The sequence below is a fragment of the Littorina saxatilis genome, linkage group LG12, assembly GCF_037325665.1.
Source record: "Littorina saxatilis isolate snail1 linkage group LG12, US_GU_Lsax_2.0, whole genome shotgun sequence".
In the NCBI taxonomy this organism is placed as follows: domain Eukaryota; kingdom Metazoa; phylum Mollusca; class Gastropoda; order Littorinimorpha; family Littorinidae; genus Littorina; species Littorina saxatilis.
In genome coordinates, this window is record NC_090256.1 from 22,083,840 (window position 1) to 22,111,170 (window position 27,331).

Genomic DNA, 27,331 nt, shown 5'->3' on the forward strand with positions numbered 1-27,331 from the left:
TTCCCCATGGTACATTCATCATCTGACATAACTTTTTAGCAAAATCTAACCATAAGATCATTGAAAACAAGAAGGGCAAAGCCCATATGACTCACATGCTTGACCTTGACCTTTACATGACCTTGACCTTCAGGGTCAAGGTCAAATAACTAAACCTAGCAATGACATCATACACTAAGAACTGCTTTACACATTTTTCCTACCAAAATACATGTGACCTTGACCCAAGGTCAAGGTCATCCAAGGTCATGCAACACAAAGCTGTTAATTCAAGACATATGTGACCGGATCTGACAAAATGGTAGATAAGCCGCGGGAACCTCTTTTGAGATACATTGAATATACCAATGTAGGTCAATTATGGGAGAATTGGGTTATTGGCATTTGTGGATAGTTTTGACACTTCTACACACATATTTGCCTGTTTTTGGATGTCAGTGGCTTATAAATGCCTCCAAATCGATATTTAATCAACCTACCATGCTCTAAATAAAGACAAAGGACGCTATAATTGACCGACTTTTCAACAAGAATGACAGCATAATCCTTTACAGAACCCCATCATGTCGTATAGCGTTCGAAATGTCACTGTGTCTATTTTTAAACCAGCTTCTAGGTTAAATCATGTTGGCAAACTATGAAGTTTAAACCAGAGATCTGCTACAGTATCTCTGGTTTAACACGCAATTCTTTGGGTGTACACAAGAAAGAGGCTTATACCAATCAGAAGCCACTTTCAAAAACTTCCTTGGTAACAATGTCCGTTCTCGGCTGAAACAGCACTCATGATTGGTCGAAGCGGTCTTAAGGGGAAGTAATGCCTCTCTACCGCTTGTGTTCGTTGGCGATCTTAGATCTGCAAACATGGAGAAAAGATTAGCGTTTCTGCTAAATTCCTGCAAAGCAGGTAACATTTTCGAAGCGGAAGGAGAAGAATTAAAGTCTTTGATTGACGAGTACTTCCTCTCTGACGGGAATCAGTGTAGTGAGCGTCCAGAGGGCGATAGCGAGTCAAGCGATTGTGACAGTGAGAGCGACGATAACGAACGTCGAACTGAAAACCAGCTGCCTGACTTTGTTCTGGCCGAATCAGAATTTGACGATGTCGGAGAACTTGAAATCGAGGAACCCATTGTCCACATCAGTGGACCAGGCGGCGACGAGCAAATGGACGACTGCAATGGTGCACCGCCACCAGAGTTGCTACGAAAGCTGAGGCAGTTTTCATGTAACTGTAAACAGATCAAGGTAAGCTCTTACTCCTTACCCCTTTTCTATCATTTCTTCAGGTGTTGTTTTCCTCCATGTTTTGAATGACTGCACATGATTGTATGAATGGATGTGCTTTTCATTTTCGAAGAATGTGTGTGTGTGTGTGTGTGTGTGTGTGTGTGTGTGTGTGTGTGTGTGTGTCACAGTGTGTGTGTGTGTGTGTGTGTCACAGTGTGTGTGTGTGTACTGAAGGCAGCGTGTGTGTGCCTGTGCATGTGTGTGCGTGTTTGGCCATGTGTATAATTATGTGTGTGTGTGTGTGTATGTGTGTGGTGTGTGGTGCATGTGACTATACATGGGACGGTGAACCAATATTTTGTGTATGTATGCCATGATTGGTCTTTGCAGCGTTGTCTATTTTTTTTCTTTTTTGCTGGTTCTGTGTTTACCTTAACATAATGTGAGTTGTGTACACTACATTGGGTGTGCACGTTAAAGATCCCACGATTGACAAAAGGGTCTTTCCTGGCAAAATTGCTTAGGCACAGTTAATAATTGTCTACCTATACCCGTGTGACTTGGAATAATAGGCCGTGAAAGGTAAATATGCGCCGAAATGGCTGCAATCTACTGGCCGTATAAAATTTCATCTCACACGGCATCACTGCAGAGCGCCTAGAACTGTACCCACGGAATATGCGCGATATAAGACTCATTGATTGATTGATATTATGTAGTACTAATTGGGCGTCTGCTGGCTATGTTGTGATTATGTGTGTTCCGTACAATTGCGTGCTTGAATACGTATCTGTTGCTTGCTGTAGTCATGTTAGTAAAGCGCCTTGTAACCAAATCATGCTCGAAAGAATCTCCCACTCCTGTTATAGGGTGCAAAACTATTCCTGTCAGTCCTACATTTTTTTTAATTCATGTTTTAAGGTCACACCAGCTGCTGAAGATCCAAGACGGGGCTGTGTTACGCAGTTCACCACCGAGGAGATCATGGGCATCAATCTATCCATCAAGGACATGGATAGAGGTATGTCACAAGTCTTTGAATAAGTTTGATGTGAACATTAACCAACTACACCCTAGTCACACTCCCAGGGCATACATCTTCACATTAACAACACTTTTCCGTGAAAATAAAGTGATACACTTTCAGTTGTTCTCTTTATTATCTTAGTCTTACAAGTGATTTTTTAATAATAATGGCTTGTACCTACGCATAGTTGCCTAAAATATCCATACTATCAATTTGCTTCACATTTATACAGCCTTGTTGTAATTTTCAGATGCACTAGACATGCTGATTCTGGGGTTAATCAGCTCCTGCAGGCACACAGGGGACATGACCCAAACCAGCCGGTGCAAGGAACAGAGGGAGCGACAGAAGGGCAGATCCACGTACATGTACATGGGACGATTGGTGTGTGTGAAAACATTCCAGACTCTGCTTGGGTAAGCAAATTGTTGTTTGTCCCCTATGCTGTTCTGTATAGTGGAACTCGGGTACATTGGCCCCTTAGAAGAAGAAAAAAAAACCCTGATTTTCTGAAAATGTTTCCTTCGTGGTCCCTTCTGCAAATATCCCCTTTCCACCCAGATGAAGAAAGAAGATGGAAGTTTTCTGAAAGCTCACGACAGATTTTGTGTGCTAAGTGTGAAAATGTTGTACATTTCTTTTATCATTCTCTTTCTCGTTTGGTATATTTGGAAGAGTCGCCAAAGAGGGGTTCCAGTCCACTGTAGTGCACTTTCAAGTTACAAAGAAAGAACATCAATTTGGAGTTAGTGCCGTTATTGCCAGTGATTAGTTATCATCCCAAGAATAGGGAAGAATATTTTCCTGCATGTCTGTGTGCCCAGAGAGGGGAAGTATGGTGAAAGGAGGCAACCGTTCTTTTGGAGATTAGGCAAGGCGAAGGAGTATTAGGCCCCAACAAAAAAGTTGTATGTGTTTCTGGTAACATGGCTAAAAAAAAAATAGGGTAGGTACTAAGGTAGGTAGGGATTTTTTGTTTTGTTTTTGTTTTGTCAGGGTAGAAAATAACTATACAGTGACGCAAAGAGACTGGACTTACTATACAAAGAGAAAGACAACACATTACAAAACAAATGAGACAAAAGGGATGCGGGGTTATCACCCTTGTGTCGTCTGCCGTCTTTTACTTTCGTTTTGACGCTTTTTTTTCCTTTTCCTTTTTGACTCACATGCGAAGCAAAAGTGAGTCTATGTACTCACCCGAGTCGTCCGTCCGTCCGGAAAACTTTAACGTTGGATATTTCTTGGACACTATTCAGTCTATCAGTACCAAATTTGGCAAGATGGTGTATGATGACAAGGCCCCAAAAAACATACATAGCATCTTGACCTTGCTTCAAGGTCAAGGTCGCAGGGGCCATAAATGTTGCCTAAAAAACAGCTATTTTTCACATTTTTCACATTTTCTCTGAAGTTTTTGAGATTGAATACCTCACCTATATATGATATATAGGGCAAAGTAAGCCCCATCTTTTGATACCAGTTTGGTTTACCTTGCTTCAAGGTCAAGGTCACAGGAGCTCTTCAAAGTTGGATTGTATACATATTTTGAAGTGACCTTGACCCTGAACTATGGAAGATAACTGTTTCAAACTTAAAAATTATGTGGGGCACATGTTATAGTTTCATCATGAGACACATTTGGTCACATATGATCAAGGTCAAGGTCACTTTGACCCTTATGAAATGTGACCAAAATAAGGTAGTGAACCACTAAAAGTGACCATATCTCATGGTAGAAAGAGCCAATAAGCACCATTGTACTTCCTATGTCTTGAATTAACAGCTTTGTGTTGCATGACCTTGGATGACCTTGACCTTGGGTCAAGGTCACATGTATTTTGGTAGGAAAAATGCCCAACGAATGGTTGTGTGATGCGCCCGCAGCGTGTTGGCATACATACATGTGCTTGTCACATCCCGCTTTCAGCCTTCACCGCTGGCTAACCAAGCTGCTTGCAGCACCGGCGAAAAAGAGAGCAGCCTTGCGTAAGTCTCTCCCTGCCAGTAAGCCTCTCCACAACAAGTCCTATGCAAGCTTTAAAGCAACCCTCCACGAGGTGTTGGGTGGTAACTGGGGGCCTTATGTCCCCAGGCAGAATTGCAAGGGCGCGGAGGAGGTTTGGCCCCGAACATGCGGCAGTGCAGGCCCACCGGTGCGTGGACACGCCCTGGCGCCCATGAACCAAACCCCCAGGTATGGGTTACCTACAAAGACTCTACGTCCCAACGGCTGACCAGGCGGACGAGGAGAGTGTACTCCCAACGGCTGTGAAGGCGGAAGAGGACCCTTAGTCTCACATCCCAACGGTAAAACAGGCGGACGAGGAGCTCCCAACGGCTGTTTTAGCGGATGAAGATGCCCCATGTTTTTGCTGCTTTCACAAGCGCCGGGTTGGAAAGACTCGTCAGCCCTGATAGGCAGCTTTCCTAGGAGAAGGACACTCGGAAGTCAAACCCGGCCAGATGAGGGCCGATAACCGTGTGAGGAAACTTGTCTAGGACAAGGAAAAGTCCAAAATCACACCCACGAAGGCCTACCGAAGACGGAAGACACTGACCTTCAGGGTGAGGTGAGAACCGAGTGTCTACGCATCACCGACAAATATGGTTGTGTCTACATCATTGAAACGTGATGGTGTCGTCTCTGTGGGCAGCCAGGCAGAGACGGTGCCGGGCCCCCAGCCTCAAAGGGGCCCACCCTCAGCGACTGGTATCTCTGACCCCCATCATGTAGCTGGTACGGGGCAGAGTAAAGCGACCGGCTATAACCTCAAGATCTGTCAGTGGAATGCTGAGGGAGTCCGAGCCAAGAAGCTCGAGCTCCAAAACTTCCTCAAGAACCAAAACATCGATGTCTGCTGTATACAGGAGACTCATCTCAACCCAAATCATCGCTTCTCCATCAGAGGCTACGAGACCTTTAGAAGAGACCGAGATAATGGGCCAAAAGGAGGACTTCTCACCCTGGTAAAGAACACCCATCCAGCGGCGGAAATCTACTCTGCAGGCGAAGACACAGAAGTCCTTGGAATTAAACTTCTGCTAGAAAGCAAACCATTGTCCATTTTCAACATCTACTCCCCACCACCAAAACAGGTCCGACTCCAAGCTCTTCAGCCTGAAAGAGAAAGGTGGATAATTGTTGGAGATTTCAACAGCCACTCTCCCAGTTGGGGCTACCCGAATCTTGACCACAAAGGCGAAGAGGTGGAAGACTGGATTATCACCAATCAGATGGTGCTCATCAACCACCCTGATGACCCCCACACCTACTACTCCAGGGCGTGGCGAACAACAAGCTGCCCAGACCTTGCCATCGCAACGGACGATGTAGCCAAAGTCACGCGACGACAGGTGGAACAACAGCTAGGAGGAAGCGACCACAAACCTGTCACCCTCCACATTGAGCAAGACTCTAGGCCTTCCAGCAGAAAGCAGTGCCCAAGCTGGAACTACAAAAAAGCAAATTGGACAAACTTCCAAAGCAAAGCAGAAACAAACTGCAAAAATCTCAACTTCGGGCAACATCACCTAAACAGCAAAGTAGAGTTCTTCACTGCAGCCATCCTGAAAGCAGCAAAGGACTCAATACCTAGAGGCAGAAGGAAGACCTACACCCCTGGTTGGAACAACGAGCTCCAACAACTCCACAACACCGTCACCGAACTCAGAGAGAACATGGAACAGTCCCCTACAGACCAGAATACAGCCTCTCACAACAAAGCCAAAGCAGAATACACACGCCAGAAGCTTCAACAAACTCGCGCAGCATGGCATGAAAAAACCTCTTCCCTAAACCTGGAAAAAGACACAAACAGGCTGTGGAAGCTCACCAAGCTGCTGAACGAAGACAACCCAGAACGTCGGCAAACTGTCCTAGAGTCAGACGGGGAACTCCTCACACAAAAGAAAGCAGCCAACCACCTGGCACATCACTACCAACATGAGAGCAGTGTCAAGCTTCCACGAGAACGGACAAGACTGGCCAGAACACAAATACAGGAGCGGCAGAACCAGAGACCAACGGATAGATGCATGCAAGAAGCCATCAGCATGAATGAAATTGAAGCCGCCATCAAACAGCTTAAACCCAAAAAAGCACCCGGACCGGATGGTGTCACCAATGAAATGCTAAAACACCTCGGACCTCTTGCCAAAAGAACACTACTGAAACTCTTCAATGAGTCATGGAAAACCGGCAGTGTTCCAGCCATATGGAAGAAGGCAACCATCATCCCTATCCACAAGAAGGGAAAAGAAAAGAAGAACCCAAACAGCTACCGACCAATCAGTCTCCTCAGCTGCCTGGGCAAACTCTTGGAGAGAGTGATCAACAGAAGGCTCCTTTACTTTCTTGAAGACCGTAACATTCTGTCACCAACACAAACTGGATACAGAAGGCACAGAAGCACAGAAGACCAGCTAGCCCTCATTGCCCAAGACATAGAAAATGCGTTCCAGGAAAAGAAAAAAGTCGTCGCCGTGTTCTTTGACCTGACGAAGGCTTTTGACAAAGTGTGGAGAGAGGGCCTTCTGCTGAAGGTGCTTGAGAGCGGGGTTTCTGGAAGGATGTTCAGATGGATCCGGGGCTTCCTGCATGAACGATCAGCAAGAGTCAAGTTGGACGGACACTTGAGCCACAGTGTGAAGATGAGAGAAGGAGTTCCCCAGGGAGGCGTTGTATCACCAACTCTCTTTCTCCTGTACATCAACAACATCACCGCTGTTCTCCCCCGATATGTCTCCAACAGTCTGCACGGAGATGATCTTGCCATCTGGAGTGCAGCAGACCTGGCCACGTCTGCAACATGCAGGATCCAGACCGCTGTGCATGATGTACACCAGTGGACAGAAGATTGGGGTCTTCAGGTCAGCGAAGTCAAAACTCAGGCTACTGTGTTCTCTCTCTCCACCACCAAAGAGAAAGTCACCATCAAACTCGGCGACAGAACCCTGCCCCAAGTTGAGACTCCCACTTTTCTCGGGGTAAAACTGGATCCACGTCTCTCTTGGAAGCCCCAGATCGAAGACATGGAGAAAAGGGGGATCAAGAGGCTTGCCTTGATGAAGAAGCTCTCGGGAACACATTGGGGGGCCAACTCCAAGATACTGAAGACTGTGTACACAGGAACAGTTCGCCCAGTGCTGGAGTATGGGGCAAGTGCTTGGGCAACCGCAGCCAAGACGCACACCAACAAACTGGACCGGGTCCAAAACTTTGGCCTCAGGATAATCCTTGGGGCCATGAAATCTACTCCTATTGCCGCAATGGAAAAGACAGTTGGAGTTGAACCCCTTGAGAGCCGACAGCGAAGCAAGCTTCTTGCACATGCCGAAAAGATGAAGAGGCTACCAGACCACCCCCTGCATGACAAACTAAAAAGCCTGACAAAGAACAGGCTAAAACGGAAAAGCTTGAACCATCTTGTCAAGGAAGAGCAACGCATGCAGGCTGACATCTTGACGGCAAACATCGAACTGTGCGAGAAACTTGATCCAACCAACTGGCCCCCAAAAACCCTTAAAGCTGAAGTCAGAACCACCATCCCTGGCATTACTGTGAAGGGAGACCAGAGTGACGCTGTGCTGAAAGCTCTGACAATGGAAGAGATCGACAAGCGCTACCCTGCAGCTAGATGGACACACATCTTTACCGACGGATCAGCTGAAGACGCCACAAGAAACGGAGGATGTGGCGTATTCATCAAGAAACCAGGCCTGCCCCCAGTCTCGGTCTCAGCATCCGGAGGGAGATTGTGCTCCAACTACAAGGCTGAAGTTCTGGCACTCCACAAAGCCACAGAGACAGTCCTGCAGTGGGAAACCCGTCCCAAGAAAGCTGTCTTTCTTTCAGACTCTTTGTCAGCACTCCAGGCCTTGTGTTCGGGCAATCCAGACTCGACCATGGAACACCTGATGCAAAACATCAACACACTGGCCCAAACCACAGCGGTTGTCCTGCAGTGGATCCCTGCACACACGGGGATTGTGGGCAACGAAGTGGCGGATCGGCTGGCAAAGGAGGGCAGCAAAACTGAGCAGCAACCCTCTAATCTCACTTACAGTGAAGCCAGGACCCTAATCCGAAACAGGCAAAAATCCACCTTCAAAAAGAAAAACAATGGATATAATCCACACGAAGATGCCCTCCATCAGCTCACTCGTCACGAGCAGACCATTGTCTTCCGCCTCCGGACAGGCCACTGTGGACTAAACAGCCACCTAAAAAGGATCGGCATCAGACAGTCGGCCCTGTGCCATTGTGGAAAGGCGGACCAGACACCGGACCACTTCCTGCAGACCTGCCAACTCCACTGCAGTGAGAGGAAACATGTCTGGCCCACAGGGACATCGCTGCACACCAAGCTATGGGGCAGCACTCAGGACCTGGAAATGACAGCCCACTTCGTCAACATCACGGGCCAAAGAATCTAGACACAGCCATCGTCGAACGCTGAAGAAGAAGAAGAAGGTAGGAAAAATGTGTAAAGCAGTTCTTAGTGTATGTCATTGCTTGGTTTAGTTATTTGACCTTGACCCTGAAGGTCAAGGTCATGTAAAGGTCAAGGTCAAGCATGTGAGTCGTATGGGCTTTGTCCTTCTTGTTTTTACTAAATATGCAATAAAAAAAAAGTCTAGGGTTGGCGGGGAAAAAACTAGGTAGGGTCGGGTGACCAGAAACATACAACCTTTTTTTTTGGCCTTAGCAAACCTCTAAAATTCTTATATATTTTAAACAATAGTGCAAATAAGTGAGTTTAATTGAATTTGCTTTGTGCTTGTTTCAGGGTCAGTGCCAACAAACTACGGGCCCTTCAGGACCATTTTAAGGAGAATGGCTTAACACCTCGAAAGTTGAAATCTGGAGGGCGCAAAAGCAACACAAACTCTCTCAGCCTGGAGGACACACAGCGCGTGCTCAACTTCATAAAGCAGTATGCAGAGGACCATGCTGTCAGTCTGCCGGGCCGTGTCCCAGGTTTCAAGCGAGCCGACATACAGCTGCTACCCTCATCCGCCCCGAAGAGCCGTGTCTACAGGCACTATGCAGATATTGCAGCAAGGGCAGGTGAGAGCAGAGCAGCATAGACATCATCAATATATAAACAAATGGAGCAGTATGTTGGCTTGCAAAGTTTCATTTTTTTTATAAAATGTTGGTATGTTGGTACATGAACAATTTAATCAGGAATTTAAATCATGACCCCGTAATTTAAACTTCGAAAGAAGGGAAAACAATAAGGACACTGAATGAAAAACTCTCCTCCCCCACCCCCTCCCCCTACTCATCCCTTTCAAAATTACACCTATTAGTTTGTATGGCATCATTGCTTGTGTTCAAAAATAAATAATAATTACAGATTTATTTGTAATAACACTGCAGGGCACTGTGCATTCAATGTGTACGTGTTTTTTTTGTTAGTTTCTACATTTTTTGTATTTCTTCAAAACTAGATTCAATTAATTTTAGTCATAACATTTCAAAGATAGAATTACTACAAGTCACACCTTGCATTGTGTCTGGACAGAAATATGCATTACTTTTTGTTGACTTAAGCATTCCGACAGAGAACTACATGGGTTTTGGGCGTTCACAACCTGGACTTGGCTTTACATGAAGACTGTGATATGTGTTTCTTCTTCAGGACACCCCTGAGTTGTTTGCCGCATCAACATTATTCACCAGGCTGTGTCAGCTATGCATCATAATTCTTGACCAACTATTAGCGAAGGAAAGTGAGTGATCGTGTTTTGTGAAGATTGATATTAATTTGTTCCAGGACACCCTAAAGTTGTTGCCAAGACAACCTTCAACAGGCTGTGGCGTGAGCTCTGCCCATTCATCGTGGTATGCAGACCAATGACGGATTTGTGTTGGAGGTGCCAAAACAACAACACCAAGATATTTCGCAGTGCAAACCTGACCGACGAAGAGAAGGGTGAACTTATCCTGGAGCAACAGCGACACTTGAGTATAGTGGTTGCAGAGGGTCAATTCTACAAAGATGAAATAGCCCAGTGCAAGACGGCTGTCCAGGGGCTTGGATTGACCGCTCTCACGGAGACTGCCCCAAACTCACGCCCCATTGCTGTTCATTATAGCTTTGAGTTTGCGCAGCAGGTGCATCTTCCAAGTAACGCTGCACAACCGGGCCCAATGTATTTCCTGGTGCCGAGGAAATGTGCCATCTTCGGTGTCAACTGTGAGGCCATCCCTCAACAAGTCAACTTTCTTGTCGACGAAAGCGTCAACTGCAGTAAAGGGTCCACTGCTGTAATCAGCTACTTGCACTTCTTCTTCGAGAAATACGGACTAGGAGAGCAAGTGCTCAGTCTGCATTGTGACAACTGTTCAGGGCAGAACAAAAATAACTTTGTAATGTGGTACCTGATCTGGCGCGTCATGAAAGGCCTTCACACAGAGATCAATGTACACTTCATGCCAGCCGGGCATACAAAGTTTGCTCCCGACTGGGCCTTTGGCCTGCTAAAAAAGTGTTTCCGGCGATCCGAGGTGTCCTGCCTCGATGATTTGTGCGAGGTCGTGCGAGAGAGCACACCAGTGAGCCACGTTAACATTCCCCAGCTAGTCGGCAGGGAGGATGGCTCTTCTCTTGTCAACACCTACGACTGGCAGACCTTCCTCAAGCCAGCGTTCAAGCGCCTGCCTGGCATGCTGAAGTTTGCCCACTTCAGAATGTCACACCAGCACCCTGGCTGTGTCTTTGTGAAGATGTCTCTGGCTGAAGTTGAGGAGCAGCGAAACCTGCTGGTCAGCCGGGAAGCTTTCCGAGCCTTGGCAGACATGCCACTGATTCTGCCCACCCCCGGACTCTCGCGTGAGCGACAAACATACCTGTTCACCCAGATTCGTGAGTTTGTGCGCGAGGACAAGAGGGATGTGATGTGTCCACCCCCCAACTAACCTGCTTTCCATCTGCTTACTCATAGTATATGTGTTATATTGCAGTAAATTTTTGTGTACACTACATTGGCTACACACTGTGAGTGTGATGCTACCGGGACTTGGCAGTAAATGTTTTCAAGTTTAAGGATCACTGGACTGACATTTTAAATAATGGAACTAGCTTGACTTCAGATCTGTGCAATCATGAAGTTCATTGTGTGTATTATTTAAACTGACTTGTGAATCAGGATTATTGTGACTCTTTGCTTTCAAACCTGTTGTCCGAGGAGGAATCATTTGTGTGTAGTTGAAGGATAACGGTAAGGAATAGCAAAGCAAAATGCTGATACAAAAATTATTAGATTATAAACTTACCTCTGTTCAAAGTATTTGCCAGTACATTCGTCTGTTCGACCCGGTTCTCTGACAGTTACAGCTGTTGCCTTCAAGACTCAAAGCTGCTCTCTCTCTCTCTCTCTCTCTCTCTCTCTCTCTCTCTCTCTCTCTCTCTCTCTCTCTCTCTCTCTCTCTCTCTCTCTCTCCAGATTCGTTTGAAATATTCATGTTTTTGTGTGATTGCATGCGCCTTTCTTTGATTGGCTTGTAGCGGACCGCTGGAACTGACCGATGCGGCGGACAGTGCCCCGCACAGAGCTTAGCTTAGCGTCATTACGCAAGATTCCAGCAAGCTGAAAGGTCAAGTTTTTGTATTTGGTGAACATTTTTCCGCCACCCACCCCTCCTCCATTTTATCAATGAAGGCATTCATTTTGTAACTTGGTGGCGCTGGAGCTTTGTTTCATGTCGCTGGTTGATGTCCATTGTAATAGTCAAGAGAGATAATTTGTATGTTCGGATCAGTTTCCTGCTCTACATTTCGCTGTTGTTGTTTTTCTTGCATGCCATGCCAGGGTGAGCTGACACCACCGTTTGAGCTTCGGTGCAGTACCGTCATTGATTGGTCTGGAACCGAAGCTTTAGCTTTAGTCCACAGATCGCATCGGTCCACAGCCTACTTCCTTTCGCCCTGAGTGGTTTGGGTTGAGTAGCCCGCGACCGTGGCATCTGGCATTTTTGTTCTCGGGTAGACTTACTAACCTGGTTGACCCTTAGCCCGTCGCGATATAACCTTCGTGGTTGAAAACAACGTTAAACACCAAATAAAGAAAAAGGGTCGGGTCGAGGGAAGTAATCCCCTGGCTCATTCTACTACTGTTATCAGTTTCTGTATTTCGGCTTGGTTTCTTTCTGTGCATGACCCGCAGAATGCCCCCTTTGTTTCACCCAACAGTAGGGCAGGGGAGACAATCAGTCAGCTGCCCTGCTGGCCATTTAACGCGAAACTGTTTTTTTGTTTTGTTTTTTGTTTTGGTAAATTGATGTTTAATTTGCTATGTTTGATCCCTTCGTTTGACCCAACAGAAGGGCAGGAGAGACAACCAGTCAGCAGTGCCTGGCCGGGCTATCTGATACTAAACTTTTTTGTTGTTGTAAATATGTATTTGGCCCCTTTGTTTGACCCAACAGAAGGGCAGGGGGACAATCGGCCAGCAGTGCCCTGCTGTGCTATAATTTGATGCTAAACTTTTTCATGTTTTTTGTAAAATTTATATGTTTTGGAAAATTGATTTTGAAATTGCTATGATTTTTTACCAAAAGTTAAAATCATAAAAAGCTTTAATTCAATAACATTTCACTTTACGTGGACTTAACTGCAAACAGCTGGTGTGGACAATTAATTTGTGGGAGTGACTGATAAGAATGAAACGAGCGGATGAGTGCGTGTTCAGTACAGCTCTGATTCAGCTGTAATTCAGTTTGTTAGCACATGCACTTACACAAAAGAACTTCTCGCCACGTGAGCGTGGCGAGGGGCAGTTAATGAGATTGATGTATCGTTCATATTTAAGTTCACTCAAGTAACCACAAATAAAACCCAAGTGAGATCAGTACTCTGTGACTTATTGTTTCGGTTCGTAAAAATGAACGTTAATAATAATACTTAAAATATCAAGCTTATGCTTTACAAACTAAGACACTAAATTATTTGAGAAAAGGTTTCAGTTGCACATGGCTTTTAGTAAGTTGTTATACACCCATTGGCATTATGTATTTTATGGAAGAGCATGGATAATTTTGAATGCTATTTTGGTGAGACCTAGTTTCTCGAATCACATTTTCACTATCAACTGTACTTTTAAAAATCTCACAAATCCTACATTGATACAAAATCACCATGGAAACAAGCATAAATCTGTTGTTTAGTGTACTCTGAACACATTTCATTCCATTAGAACGAAATTTAAGCATGGTTGCTAGGGACTCTTCGCTGTTGAATGTGTCCAAACTTTAAGTCCAATTTCCTCAAAATGGCCGCCATCAATACCCGTATTTCAAACTGCTCCTGAGTCTTCATTTTTGGGAGTATCCTTTTCATTCAAACATCACATGAAAGCTTGTTTTCTAAGCTTTCAGATGATATGCATATCTAAAATTTTCCAAAAATCGGGTTATCTACCATTTTGTCAGATCCGGTCACATATGGTCACTTTTAGTGGTTCACTACCTTATTTTGGTCACATTTCATAAGGGTCAAAGTGACCTTGACCTTGATCATATGTGACCAAATGTGTCTCATGATGAAAGCATAACATGTGCCCCACATAATGTTTAAGTTTGAAACAGTTATCTTCCATAGTTCAGGGTCAAGGTCACTTCAAAATATGTATACAATCCAACTTTGAAGAGCTCCTGTGACCTTGACCTTGAAGCAAGGTAAACCAAACTGGTATCAAAAGATGGGGCTTACTTTGCCCTATATATCATATATAGGTGAGGTATTCAATCTCAAAAACTTCAGAGAAAATGGGAAAAATGGGAAAAATACCTGTTTTTTAGACAACATTTATGGCCCCTGCGACCTTGACCTTGAAGCAAGGTCAAGATGCTATGTATGTTTTTTGGGGCCTTGTCATCATACACCATCTTGCCAAATTTGGTACTGATAGACTGAATAGTGTCCAAGAAATATCCAACGTTAAAGTTTTCCGGACGGCCGGCCGGACGGACGGACGGACGGACAACTCGGGTGAGTACATAGACTCACTTTTGCTTCGCATGTGAGTCAAAAAGCACAAATGTAGACGACCGCCTTTAAGACTTTTTCATGAATAAGCACCACAAAAATATAACTGTTTAGAAATGTCTGTTTGCATCTACATGATGAAAGAGCAACTTTTCTTGGGTTTTTTTGTTCCGGATTGTGGAACGTTAGTAATAGCACTTAGCAGTCAATCTATTTTTGGATTTTATTGTGTTCATAGCCATGTGGTATGGCTCGTTTGCCATTAGCATTTGTATTGGTTTCTCCACAATGTTTTCTCTACCTCAACAACATAAAATTCATTTTGATTAGCAAAGAGGAACAGCCTCTGCAACTAGCATAAAGAGATCACTGGTACAATGCACTTACCTGTTCTGATGACGTGTCATCATAATTGCTGTCCACCCATTCATTGTGTACACATCCATCTGGTATGTAGAGGTCAGACAGTAGGTACAGGGCTGATGTACACACCTGCAAAGTATTGTAAGGGAGCTCAAAATAACTGCCCAACAGGGGTGTTGCAGGTAGCTCTGTCTCCTCCTTGGGGATGAAGCTACCAGGGGAAGGGATTGTGTTGGAGGTGCGGGTAGAGGAGTAGCCCTCCCGGTGCTCCCCCTTGGACCTCCCTAGTCTAGGACCCTGGGTCTTCGCGAGGTGGCCTTTGTGGCGTAATCCCTCCGGACTAGCATAACGTTTTCCTATCCCAAGACCGACCGTGCGTGGTCTATGTACCACATCCTCTACGAGGTGACCCTATCAACTAGGCAGCGCAAGCCCCTAGGCGAAACACGGCGGATCTAGAGGAGAGAACCTCGATAAAAAACCTGAGCTGCCATGAAGACGGAGCATGTTGGCTGAGGACAGCGGGCAGACCTCCTGTGCCGACACCCATCTACAGGAGAAAACCAGGCATGCACGCATCAAACCCAACATGGCCATACAAACGGACTGCCCAACAAAGTGCATGCACCACACGGCTGTTCCTGGCTTGCATTTTAGTGTGAGTTAAAAATAGTCAAGGCAGAGGCTACTAACAGCTGCAGCCAGCACACTGTTAAGCTCGCTTGCTTGTTATACCAAATGCTTCTGCACTACACTGGAAGATGGTACTTATCATTATACCTCTGAGTGAGCCAGCACTGCTGTGTAGAGCGGTGGTGGAAAGGATGCGAAAAATAGCTTAGCCTGCCTGCAGCTAAGGAGGCAGAAATGAAGCCCTGGGAACAGCTGTGACCATCATAACATCACACAATAAGAAAGTCTTCACTCTTACCTATAAAACTACAAAAAGAGCTTTTGTTGACCCCTATATATTGTAGCTATTAGTATTATTGAAGAAGAAAAGCCTTGAGAACAAGACAAGATCCTTTGTAGGGATGTTGCTCGGGTTTGTTTTCTTCTACAAATTTGCAGAAATGTCTATAAAAGTTTTGGGCAGTCTTTGGCGTCAACTTTCCCCCACGTGAAAGCAGTTTGGCAGATCTGCCAAAATGACTTCTCTTTTTATTGGTGACTAGAAAAAAGTACAGCGTTTTGCCGATTTGGACGTTTGCCCTTGCCTTACAGTGGAACCCCCCTTCACCAGCCCCCGCCCCCACCCCCACCAAATCTGAGAAAAGCAGATCTTGAAAAGGAAGGAGTCTAATTTGCAGTTTATAAACAGAAAATCTAAACAAGTAAGGTTTTAAAAGGGGGGAGATCTTAAATGGGAGGGGGGAGGGGGAGCATGGTGTCAGCGTACCAACAAACATTTTAACCAAACGTCACCCACCTCAGCATGCTCAGTCTCATCCAACAGCTGCAGTGAGGTCTGCAGCAGAGCCTTGATCTGGGGAACGTGGCGCGCGTGGCTGCCCGGCTTGAGTCGCAGCTTGCGTGCCAGGCGGTACAGGAGCATGGCCACGGGAATGGTAAAGGGCGTCACGCCTTTGTTGGGGACAGAGTTTCCGCACAGCGTGGTCAGGTCGTACAGCTTGACCAGGTCTGACCGGTGGCCTGAAAGAACGAGGTGGCTGGTCAGTAAAGCTAGCATCTTGCTCTGAAACACTGTGACTCCATTGGCGTCACCTCCATAAGAACACGTTCAGTGGTCAACCTCTTTAAGAACAAGTTCAGTGGTCAACCTCTTTAAGAATAAGTTCAGTTATCAACATCTACATGTATAAGAACAAGTTCAGTTATCAACAATTATCACAACAACCAAACACAAAATATTAAAAACAACATCAATACAGTTCAGCCAACAAAATACAGCATCACCATCTCAGCAAAACTGTTACCACAGTCTTTGAGGTGAATTAACTTAGCTATTCTAGCCTTTCTCTCCACCATAGGAAAGCGGAGAATAGACGAATTCTGGAAATAACTCTGTTGGGTTAGTATCTGTAGAGAAAGTTTCTTTTGAAAGCATTATTTCCAAGAGAATCAACTCTTTCACAACGCATACAAACCGAACAGTTATTTTCAAACATCATCTATTGGTGTCAGTCTAATTTTCTGTCCCCCATATAGCCCTCCTTCCCATCACAATTTTCCGGTGCACATAAGATGCAAATATGTCTACAAAGACCACCCACAGGGCTGACCAAAAATGGTCGCAATGGGAAGGTGATTTATGTAGAAGAAAAACTTGTCTGGGATCCTTGGGATGGCCGTTGTGGGCAGGTGGTCTCTTTCGAGAGGTGGTAGTAAGGGTAGGTCCGACTGTCTCCACTTTGCCCAAAACACAGACACAATGCCTCTCTCACTCACACTTGTAGAGCCAGTAGGTGTGTCCCTCCTTGGTGGCACTGTTACGCAGAAAGGACAGGATGTTGGTGGCCACGTACTTCACTGTCTGTGGACTGAACCGGCACGATTCCAGCTTGGGGATATCTTCCGTCTTGATCAGCTCATATTTCTGTAACAGAATTTGTTTCTGTAGTGGACCTCACACCCTTTTTAAGATCTCAACATTCTGAGAAAATCAGGTCTTAAAAAGGACACAAGTCTTAAAAATGGGGGTAAATTTACAGAGGTTATGAACAGAAAATCTGAGAAAACAGGATCTTATAAAAAAAAAAAAGGAAGGAAATCTTTGATCCTTAAAAGGGGTGTCCCACTTTATCATAATAAATTGTTTTCCCAATATTCTCTAGTTTTCATTAAAATGATTAAGGAAAGTGAGAACACAATAAGCATATATACCTCCAGGTTATCTGTTGAAAATGCTTTTCACCTGTATGTTAAGTCACTGACCTGAGGACATTTTGGATAGACATTTGTAACCAAGTGTACAGAACACTTGAATTACTTTTCGAGGCAAAGCCAGTCAACAGGAGTGAGTTTGGGCTAAATTACTAGCCCTATAAAAACCTTGAAGACAATACGTCAAATTATCAGCAGCACATGCTGTTTGCTTCTTGTCAGAAGTGAACAGAAACAAGCCATGTTCCTAAATCTAGATCATGCGTTGTATTGTGTGTGTGAGTGTGTGAGTGTGTGTGTGTGTGTGTGTTGGTGTGTGTGTGTGCACGCACACAGCCATGCATGCATGTGGGCCTGCTGATACATGTACAAACCTGACATCAATAATGTGAGAAGAAAATTGACAGCTTGGTCAGAAAACTCTAGAGTATGGTACACACTTACCTGAACAAATCCACCATCGTGGTAACACATGGCCACCTCGGGAACATTACACATGAGGTTGTCCAACCAGTAGTCGAGTCCCGTCACTACATTAATGGGCTGCGCTGTGTCCCTGCACAAAATGAATCACATCCCCTCAGTACAGTGGAACACCCCTTGTAAGACATCCAAAAATCTGAGAAAATCAGGCTTTGAAACGGACGGAGTCTTACATTGGGGGTACATCGACTCTGTAAATGTCCCCCCATTGAAAGAGTCGATGAGGAGAAGAAAAGCTAAGAAAACAGGGTCCTAAAAGGGAAGGGGGGGGGGGGGGGGGGGGGGGGGGGGAGGGGGTCCACTGTAGAACTTCACCTCAGATGCACACTATCAAAAGCATCCTCTCTCATTTACATGATCATTCCAAAAATGATTACGCTACCATAAATGAAATAAGATAACCATTTAACTTCACTTTCTGCACAACATAAATCTTCTGGTTACAAATTGTCTTCTGAGGAACTGCTTTACTGAATTAAGCCAGAGCATTTCATTTGCAGCCCCCTGCGCATCTGTCTTTTAAACTCCAAATTTTTTATTTCCTCTTGGGATCATATATTATTCTGGGTCAATGCAAAACGCGTTACAGAAAAATGTACTGATGCAAGGATGCTCCCCGACATTAAACACAGGCATGTCTGTGCTGTTGTAATAGGGTGTAATTTACCTCAGTCTAAGACTGACGCAAGGATCCGTGCTCTCCAACACTAAAGACAGGCAGGTCTGTGCAGTTGTAACAGGGTTTAACTTACCTCAGTCTAAGACTGACGCAAGGATGCTCTCCGACACTAAAAACAGGCAGGTCTGTGCAGTTGTAACAGGGTGTAACTTACCTCAGTCTAAGACTGACGCAAGGATGCTCTCCGACACTAAAGACAGGCAGGTCTGTGCCAATCAACATGCGCAGATCTTCAAACGTCCACACTGTCTGGCGGTGAAACCCTCCTTCTCCATCCAACTTCACCTGAATGACAAGATTACAAAAATAATTAACTTCACTGTTCTAAACACGCAAAACTCATATCAAGGATCTACTGAAGTCCATGAGTTTATGGTTATGCATGCTATGAAAATGTTAATCACAATTGCATTAGCGAGTGCAAATCATTTTCCTTTACTCACCCAACAGTCTGTTAAAAATGGCTCTTTGTCTCTTTTTCACCTTCTCAAGAATCGGGGATATGAATATCATATACATGCAACAGGATGAAAAGGGACAGCCAGACAGAACAGACTCTTTTCCCCCTCTCCTCAACAACTTACAAAATCAAATGTTGTTGGGGCGTTTAATTATTGACAAAACAAAACATTACGTTCACAGATATATTAACCCAGCGGTCTTTTAACTCATTGTCTCCCAGGTACGGATATATCCGTACCCACTCATATGGCTCTATGTCACTCTATCTGACCAGGTACGGATATATCCGCTCAGACTGTTAGCTTCAGTCGCTTCCTGTAACGTCGATCTAACGCCTGCATTCCAAGGTGTTGATAAACAGTTACTACACAGTTACTATTATTCTGAGTGACCTGCTGCAGCACAGCTGGTCTCGGCTAAAAAAAAACTTGGTCAACATAGGTGGGGTAGAAAGTGTTAAGTGCACAACAACTGCAACCCTCAACAACTTACGTTTTCAATGGCAGGTGTGCGGTCAGCTACAAAGTGTGGAACTACTGGGGAGGAGGAGGGTACAGGCGACACCTGGTGATGTTTCTCCATTTGTGAAATGTCCACCTCTTGCCCATTGCTCTCTGCCAGGCTGAAAATATACCACACACACAAAAATCAGTCACTCAAAGGCACACTCATTCTCGTAAAAACACTCACTATCTCAAATCTGGCCAAGTTTGTACATGGGATAAGACCATCCAGTCCTTCCAATTGGACAAAGACGGAAAATCATCACCTTGACTGTGGCCAGTTGGAATTTTTGATGAATTTCTTAAAAAGCCACTAGAGGCTTTTACCAAATTTCTTCATACAAAAATCAGGCTGTGCACAGAGAGCACTTAGGCTGTTCATTTTTGGTAGTGATCAAGAGGAGGGATGCATCTTATCCAACGTAAAAGCCTTGCCATATCTGAGACGGTCAGCCTAACTATTTACACGGGAAGGATTGAGCCTTTAAACACACCACAGACTTCAGAAAAAAGTTACAGGAAAGGAGAGATGTCTAGAGACTATATCATCTGCTCATCATGCTAAACCTTATTGACTCACAAAAGGGAACAACAACTCCTCCTCCTCCTCCTCCTCCTCCTTCTCCTTCTCCTTCTCCTTCTCCTTCTTCTTCTTCTTCTTCTTCTGCGTTCGTGGGCTTAAACTCCCACGTACACTCGTGTCTTTGCACGAGTCGAATTTTAAGTGTATGATTGATTTTACCCAGCCAATTAGGCAGCCATACGCCGCTTTCGGAGGAAGCATGTTGGATATTTTTGTTCTATAACCCACCGAACTTTGACTTGAATTGGAGGATCTTTTCCATGCGCACTTGGTCTTGTGCTTGCGTGTACACACGAAGGGGGATAAGCCACTAGCAGGTCTGCACATAAGTTGACCTGGGAGATCGGAAAAATCTCCACACTTAACCCACCAGACGACCGCGGCCGGGATTCGAACCCTCGACCTTCCGATTAAGAGGCCGACGTCTTACCACCCCGCCACAGCGCCCGTCTACAAAAGGGTACTAACATCAGGCATGAGCTTAATGGAGTTTGAGAGACTTGTTTGCAACTTTTCGCCAATCTTTGGTTATACATGTGCGTTGTGATTTAGTTTGGTTAAAACGGGTCAAGACCCATGAAAAAGACAAGGCGGGGTTCGGGGGAAAGATATATTCATATGGGATGATACAGTCTGGCAGATAAGCAGACAGGACAGACAGACAAACACATGATTATACAAAAAACACACACACACACACGCACACACACAGAAATACACACACACACTCACAGGTGTATAATACAGTGGAACCTCGCGTAACGACCTCTCCTTTTGCCAACCGAATTTCTCGGCACAGATGCCTTTTACTATGTAACTAACCTCCCAAGAACGACGACCTCCGTTTTCAGACGACCGACCTAATATCAAAGGGTCAATAACGACTTTGACCTTTTTATCAGCGAGTGTCAAAGTTCGTAATTGCCCACCACGTGCACGCGATTAGTCACGCATCAAGAATCAGGAGTGGTGGTCTGTGGTCAGGCGGTGCGTGCAGGTCGAGTGGCCTGTCACAATTGAATGACTGCCCTGGAAGTAGGGGAATGGGGGGTGGAGGGGAGGGGAGATAAAGGGAGTGGAAGGTGTTGGTAGGCGCAGTTTGAACAACAACTCAATAATGAAGGCGTCAATATTGCCCGCCTACCCCATGGCGTTCTTTTTGGCTAGTTTGTTTGGGTACGTATTCTGTGATTTTGTGCTCACCACCTGTGTAGATGCATAATCCTGAATAAACAATGGAAACACTCCCCTTGACTTGAGTTTGTGAGTTGTTTTGTGTCAAAGCGCTCTGTCTTAGTTCAACTTCATTTTTACATTTTGAGAGGTTGTGTGTTAACATGGCGACTCCAACAAAAAAACGAAAACTGTTGACACTAGAAGACAGGATCAAAGTCATAGAAAGAAGCAATAAGGGTGAGACTGCGATCACAATCGCTATAAGTCTTGGAGTTGGAAAAACACAGATCCAAGCCATTATCAAAGACCACTGAGGAAAATATTCGGAACAGGTGGGAGAACGGAGAAAGTTGTGACCGAAAGCATTCTAAAAGAAGAAAAACTGCGTTTTCGGATGTGAATGACAAAGTTACTCCGTTTTACCTGGAACTTGTTTTAACTTGTTGTAGCCTGTGTTTTACCAGAGTCAACTTGTATACTCTTAAGACATGTATAACTACATACACGTATTATACCACAGATTTTGCAGTCTCATTGTGTTCAATTCTGTGTGTGTGTGTGTGTCACAGTGTGTGTGTGTGTGTGTGTGTGTGTGTGTGTGTGTGTGTGTATGCGTGTGTGTGCATGTGTGTGCGTGTGTGTGTGTTATCTGCCTGTTTTCAAATGGGAGCAAAAATGGTACAACGAACCCAAATCCCAAGGGACATAACTACGGAAAATCAAAAAGACTTAAATGCACAACTGTCAAAAAATTAAAACCTCCCAAACTCCCAATAAAAGACCCCTCCTTTTTAAGACCCATTTCTCTGGACATTTTCAAGGTCGTTAGTGGGAGGTTTTACTGTAGTAACTTTCCCAGCCTTACCTCTTATACAAGAACTAGGAATACACAAGGAAATGCACCTACCTCTTATACAAGAACTTGGAGTACATGAGCTGTTTCTGCAGTGCTGCCTGAGTCTTTGCCTGTCTTGGTACATGTTTCTGGCAGAGAGAATTATAAAATAAAAATAATATCATAGAAAGAATTATAAAACAAAAACAATATCACAGAAAGAATTTAAAAACAGTAATATCACAGAATCAATTTAAAAAAAAAATCATTATCACACAATTTTGTACACGAGCAACTTTCTACATCGTCCACTCTTGAAGTGACAGCTCCATTAAAAACAATATTTATTTTCTCAAATGCAACAAATTAATGATCCCCAAAATCTGATCATCACCTTAACACAATCTTCATCAATCATGTGTCTGTACATCTTTCACTGATTACTGTATTTTATTGAGCTTAGCACTATAAATGATGGATTACTTCATATTGCTTGGCAGTATGAATCAATGAACAAAATGTCAGGCATTCAATTTCAACTTCTTATTTTTATATCTCTTACTGCAACTTTCAGTTTAACCAGGAACACTTGACACTGATCAAGACACTCCAACATACCAGTTCGTCTTCACTCTTCATCACACTTTTCTTGAAAAACTGGCGCAGCCAAATCCAGTTTTCCTGCAATTAGAACGAGAAAAAGATGAAAGAATTCAGCAGTTTCACACTCATTATAAAAGCAATCACAGTTTAATATGAAACAGCAACTATTCCATTTACACATTTATTGAAAATTAATTATTATTGACATTTGGAGTTCCCCTTTTTCAAACCCCTCAAAGCCAAAATGACACCAAAAGAAAAAAGAAAAATCTTTCCCATTAAGCATAGTCTGAAATGCATCAAAGGAACAGAAAGGGCACTAACCGATTCCTGGCGCAGAAGATGCTTGTGGACGTCAAAGTTGTCCAGAAGCAGTGTACGACCGACACGGTGCACCATGAGGCTCGCGTGCGAGTTTTCAAAGGGTATCTTCAGCAGCCTTTTGATGTTCTGAAAACAGCAGAGGTAAATAATCATAACATCAATATCATGTGTCTTCTCTTTCAAGTGGACAGAAAATACCAAACAGGTTTTCATGTAAGCTGTCAAGAGGGAACTACCTTTGTTTTCACCTTGTCGCTGTTAATGCACTTTGGGGAAGTGGTAAATATCTCTTTAATTGATCCACTCTTCATTATCATAAATATACAATGCAGGGATCGCGTTTACGCACGATTTTTGCGTATTTGACGCATTTTAAAAGTCGCTGACGCGTATTTTTCGCCACGCCGCGTAAGCCATACGCAAAAATATTGTAACTTTTTCTTGTCTTCACGCAGCGCTTTTGCTCTGACTTAATAATCACCCGATCCTGAAACTGACTATAGGGCTCGAGAAGTGACGACACACATGAAATCTGCGCGTCAAAACTAAAGTCCGTTTCTTTTTGCATCGAAGTATCGCAAACGAACGTAACGAGGGTATTACCAGATAATGTCTTGTCGGATAATGAAACAGACATTAGCTGCTCTCCCATCTCGCGCTTCCAAAAGGCGGAAAGTGTGTCTAGTCGTATTAGAGCGGGAAACAAACTCGCAAGGCCCGAAGGTTGGAGACAGCAGGGGTGTTATTCGACAGGCGTGCGCGGAGTTCGACAGGAAAACTCGCCGTATTTAGGTAAGGAGTGTCTTTAAGTCTTTCGTGCGTGTTTTGTTTGTGTCTGTACGTGTTTTCGTAGTACGCAAAAATATTGATCCGTGACGCGTTTTTTTCGTTCCGTTGCGTATGACTTACGCGTTTTTAAAAAAGCTAGCGCGATCCCTGACAATGTAATACAGATCCGTTTTAAAAGAAGAGTTGCTACAACTACAGTGAAAACACCCTTTTAAGATCCCCAATTTTAAGACAGTCCCTCCTTTTTACAAAAACCTGATTTTTTTCTCAGATTTTGTTCTTAGGTCTTAGGGGTTTCCACTGTACAAGGAACATGCAGATTTGGTTCCTGAACTGGAAGTTGATAATAGAGTTTCATAGCTTCTGATTAAGATTCTTATCATGAATAACATACTAAACTAACCAACCATATTGTCTGTACAACTACAAGTCCTCACAAACATTTCTTCTAGAATGTGTTTGTGACTCCGTCCTTCAGTTCATCAGCATTCTTTGATCGCCTTAGTTGATGTATGTGTATGTATGCCTAAGTGTGTGCATGCAGGCATTTGTACATGCTCACGTGATATATGATACTAGAATGAATACCCGCTTCGCCGGGTATCCGGCTTCGCCGGAAAGAAGTAGAGCCGAATGATACCCGGCTTCGCCGGGAAGAAGTAGAGCCGAATACCCGGCTTCGCTGGGAAGAAGTAGAGGAATACCCGGCTTTGCCGGGATGAAAGCGTTGTGGACAGTGACCTTCTAAAAATAGTAACGGGAATATCTGGCTTCGCCGGGATGAAAGCGTTGTGGACAGTGACCTTCAAAAATAGTAACGGGAATATGGATTGACGCCACACGAAGGAAGGGAGATAAACGCAAAACACTGGAGAAGATAAGGAAGAGTTACTGGGAATGGATGTAGTGGATCTACAGAAAAACCAAAATCGGTTCAGCGCTGCGCGCTGAGAGCACGTGTTGAAAATTCTCATCGACCAGGTTGTGTCCGGGGTCTACCTGAATATGCCCACCAAATTTGAAGCAGATCCATCGAGAACTTTGGCCGTGCATCGCGGACAGACAGACAGACAGACAGACACAAGCTGTATATATATATATGTGAATGCATATATATTATGCGGTATATATAGGCACATAAATGTGAACCATCTTGTATTGTACTGTTCTGCTTGTGTATTGTACTGTTCTTCTTAACTTCAAACAATTCTTCCTTTCTCGCTTGGGTCAAGAACAAAATTATATTTTTTTAAAAATCAGAATCACAGAATGTACAGAATTTACAAAAGCAAGAAACCAAAGAAAGCTGTGAATGAAGAACATACCTCAGCATCTGATACCACATCCACTTCTCCGGCAAGGTCGGGATAGCAGTTTGCCATGGCAAAGCTGAAAATCAAATGAAAGAGAACAGACTATGACAGGAATCAAGCAGCTGCCAAACACATTAACTTCTACTACATCATGAAAATATTCTACAGAACAAACAACGGGCATGCAACAGTGATCGTGCTAGCCATTTTCCCAGCTGATATTTCTCAACAAATGCAAATCCAGCCTCTCACAGAAACAGGACACACTGCAAATGAAGCAGTCAAAATAAGTCGCTCACACTGACAGTGACTACATAATTCAAAGGTTATAATAACCACTGGTTGCCCATTTTTATTATCTTTTTTTTTATTGGACACTAGAAATTACTGGTTTATGTGATTCTTGCATGAAAGACAGAATAAAATTCCAATCAAGAGGGAAATTAAGTGCAAAAAGAAGAAAAGTGAAAATGTATTGACCTACCTTGAACACTCAGAGTGGTGTCGCTGCCAGGGCAAATCCCTGAGATGTTGCTCCTCTCGTGACTCACTGCGTAGCCAGTTTGCCGGCGCGTCGTTCAGGTTGGTGTTCATGCTCAGCTTGGAGAACTGGACAGGGAACTGTGTCGCTGACCACTTCACCACAGCTGTGGATTTGACCACATCTCGTTTAGGGGACACCGCCACCTGCTTCTCATGAACTGGTACCATCTCTGCACTCATTGATTCCTGGAAGCAAATAAGATGTGTATGTAATTTCTGCCTGTCAGCTTTCAGAACAATTAGATACAACGGCACCTGCTAGTGCTATGAACGGACACCCTCTCATCGAAGGGGTCTCACATTGTCAGTAAGCATTATTATATGCTGTACGTGCTCCCTTTTGAAGTTGCTGGAAAGCGAACATCTTGCCCATCAACTTGATCTTCTTTGTGATCGATGAGTCTCAAGCTAACAGTAACAATTTAAACGAACACTTCCGCAGTCCACACAACTGCATGCGTATTGTTTTAATCTTTTGCTCAATACTGAGCCTGGGCCACCCACAGACCCCTTTAATTTTCTCCAGGTCGATTTCTACTCAAACTCCACTCACTCAACTTTAAATGTAAAAAAAAAGGACCCAAACCATGAATTTAAAGGAACACTGGAAGAACAAAGAAGAAGATAGCTAGGGACTGTGCGAGCTTCTGCAATATTTATGACAATAGAAATTCGAGCTTTCTCTTTCTCTCCCCAACGCTACTCGTTCCCCATCTCTAACCTTAACTGATGCATGAATGCTGGAGCAGGCAGACTAGAGCCATTTCACAAACAAGAAATCAGGTCTTGATCTGGCCCAGAATGAAACAATGTGCAACATATTTGATTCTCAAGTTTTCTGACTGAATTTACCTTCAATTCTGTGCATCCTGCATTATTTCCATCCGTGGTTGCCATCATGTGATGTGATACATAATTATGTTACTAGTAGTTATGATGTAATATTTAGGTTCCGAAGAATAAGTGAAAGAAACAGCTTGTCTTCGATGCTCGAACTTTCGAAATCTGATGTTGACAACTTGCTGTAAGTTTCAAGGTACGAGGGGAAGTTACTCTAAATATTAAAATAATTGCATCGAATTTTCTGGAAAAATTGGGTGAGTTGCTTCCCTTATAGTCTACCATACAGCTTCACACGTCACGGGCGCACAGGCCCTGAAAGTCAAGTGTGTGTGTGTGGGGGTGAACTCGAACTCGAACTCGAACTCGAAAACTTTATTACCGAGGGATGATAGCATTAGGTCCATATGGTCCTTTCTTACAGCTAGTCCCTACTATAATACACACATGAAACAAAGAACAAGTATCTATCTATACATATAAATAAAAGAGAGTGTCTGTCTGTCTCTGTGTGTGTGTGTGTGTGTGTCTGTCTGTCTGTGATCGCCAAAGCTCCGAGAAGGGAGGGGGCAGGAACAAGATATTGTGCATGCACACTCCCTAGGGGCCGCAGATGTGCACCTGGGTTTTAGTTTCTTGATTCAGTATTTCCTTTCTCAGATTATGGACCTCCCCTTTATTGAATACAGCCTATATATATAGTGTTCACCTGTAGCAAGCACACTATGTCAGGCATAT

General features: G+C 44.2%; 2 protein-coding genes across 2 annotated transcripts in view; one reads left to right on the top strand and one right to left on the bottom strand.

Moving 5' to 3' along the window:
- Positions 1–26,783, bottom strand: part of LOC138981515 (erythroid differentiation-related factor 1-like) — a 44,533-nt gene extending 17,750 nt beyond the window's left edge. The window contains exons 1-12 of the mRNA XM_070354460.1: positions 26,606–26,783; positions 25,695–25,939; positions 25,223–25,286; positions 23,109–23,234; positions 22,800–22,862; positions 22,254–22,330; positions 19,577–19,706; positions 18,777–18,907; positions 17,905–18,016; positions 17,026–17,173; positions 16,046–16,269; positions 14,641–14,745 (exon numbers count right to left, since the gene is read on the bottom strand). Coding sequence (XP_070210561.1) covers positions 14,641–14,745; positions 16,046–16,269; positions 17,026–17,173; positions 17,905–18,016; positions 18,777–18,907; positions 19,577–19,706; positions 22,254–22,330; positions 22,800–22,862; positions 23,109–23,234; positions 25,223–25,286; positions 25,695–25,939; positions 26,606–26,653 — 1,473 coding nt within the window. The 5' untranslated portion in view covers positions 26,654–26,783. The remainder of the gene's footprint in view (positions 1–14,640; positions 14,746–16,045; positions 16,270–17,025; positions 17,174–17,904; positions 18,017–18,776; positions 18,908–19,576; positions 19,707–22,253; positions 22,331–22,799; positions 22,863–23,108; positions 23,235–25,222; positions 25,287–25,694; positions 25,940–26,605) is intronic.
- LOC138981241 (uncharacterized) lies at positions 1,532–11,704 on the top strand. The gene is made up of 4 exons (XM_070354080.1): positions 1,532–2,251; positions 2,508–2,673; positions 9,049–9,329; positions 10,042–11,704. Exons 1-4 carry the CDS (start codon positions 1,984–1,986, stop codon positions 11,184–11,186), a joined length of 1,860 nt encoding a protein of 619 aa, XP_070210181.1. The 5' UTR covers positions 1,532–1,983; the 3' UTR covers positions 11,187–11,704.
- Positions 26,784–27,331: the final 548 nt, after the last annotated feature.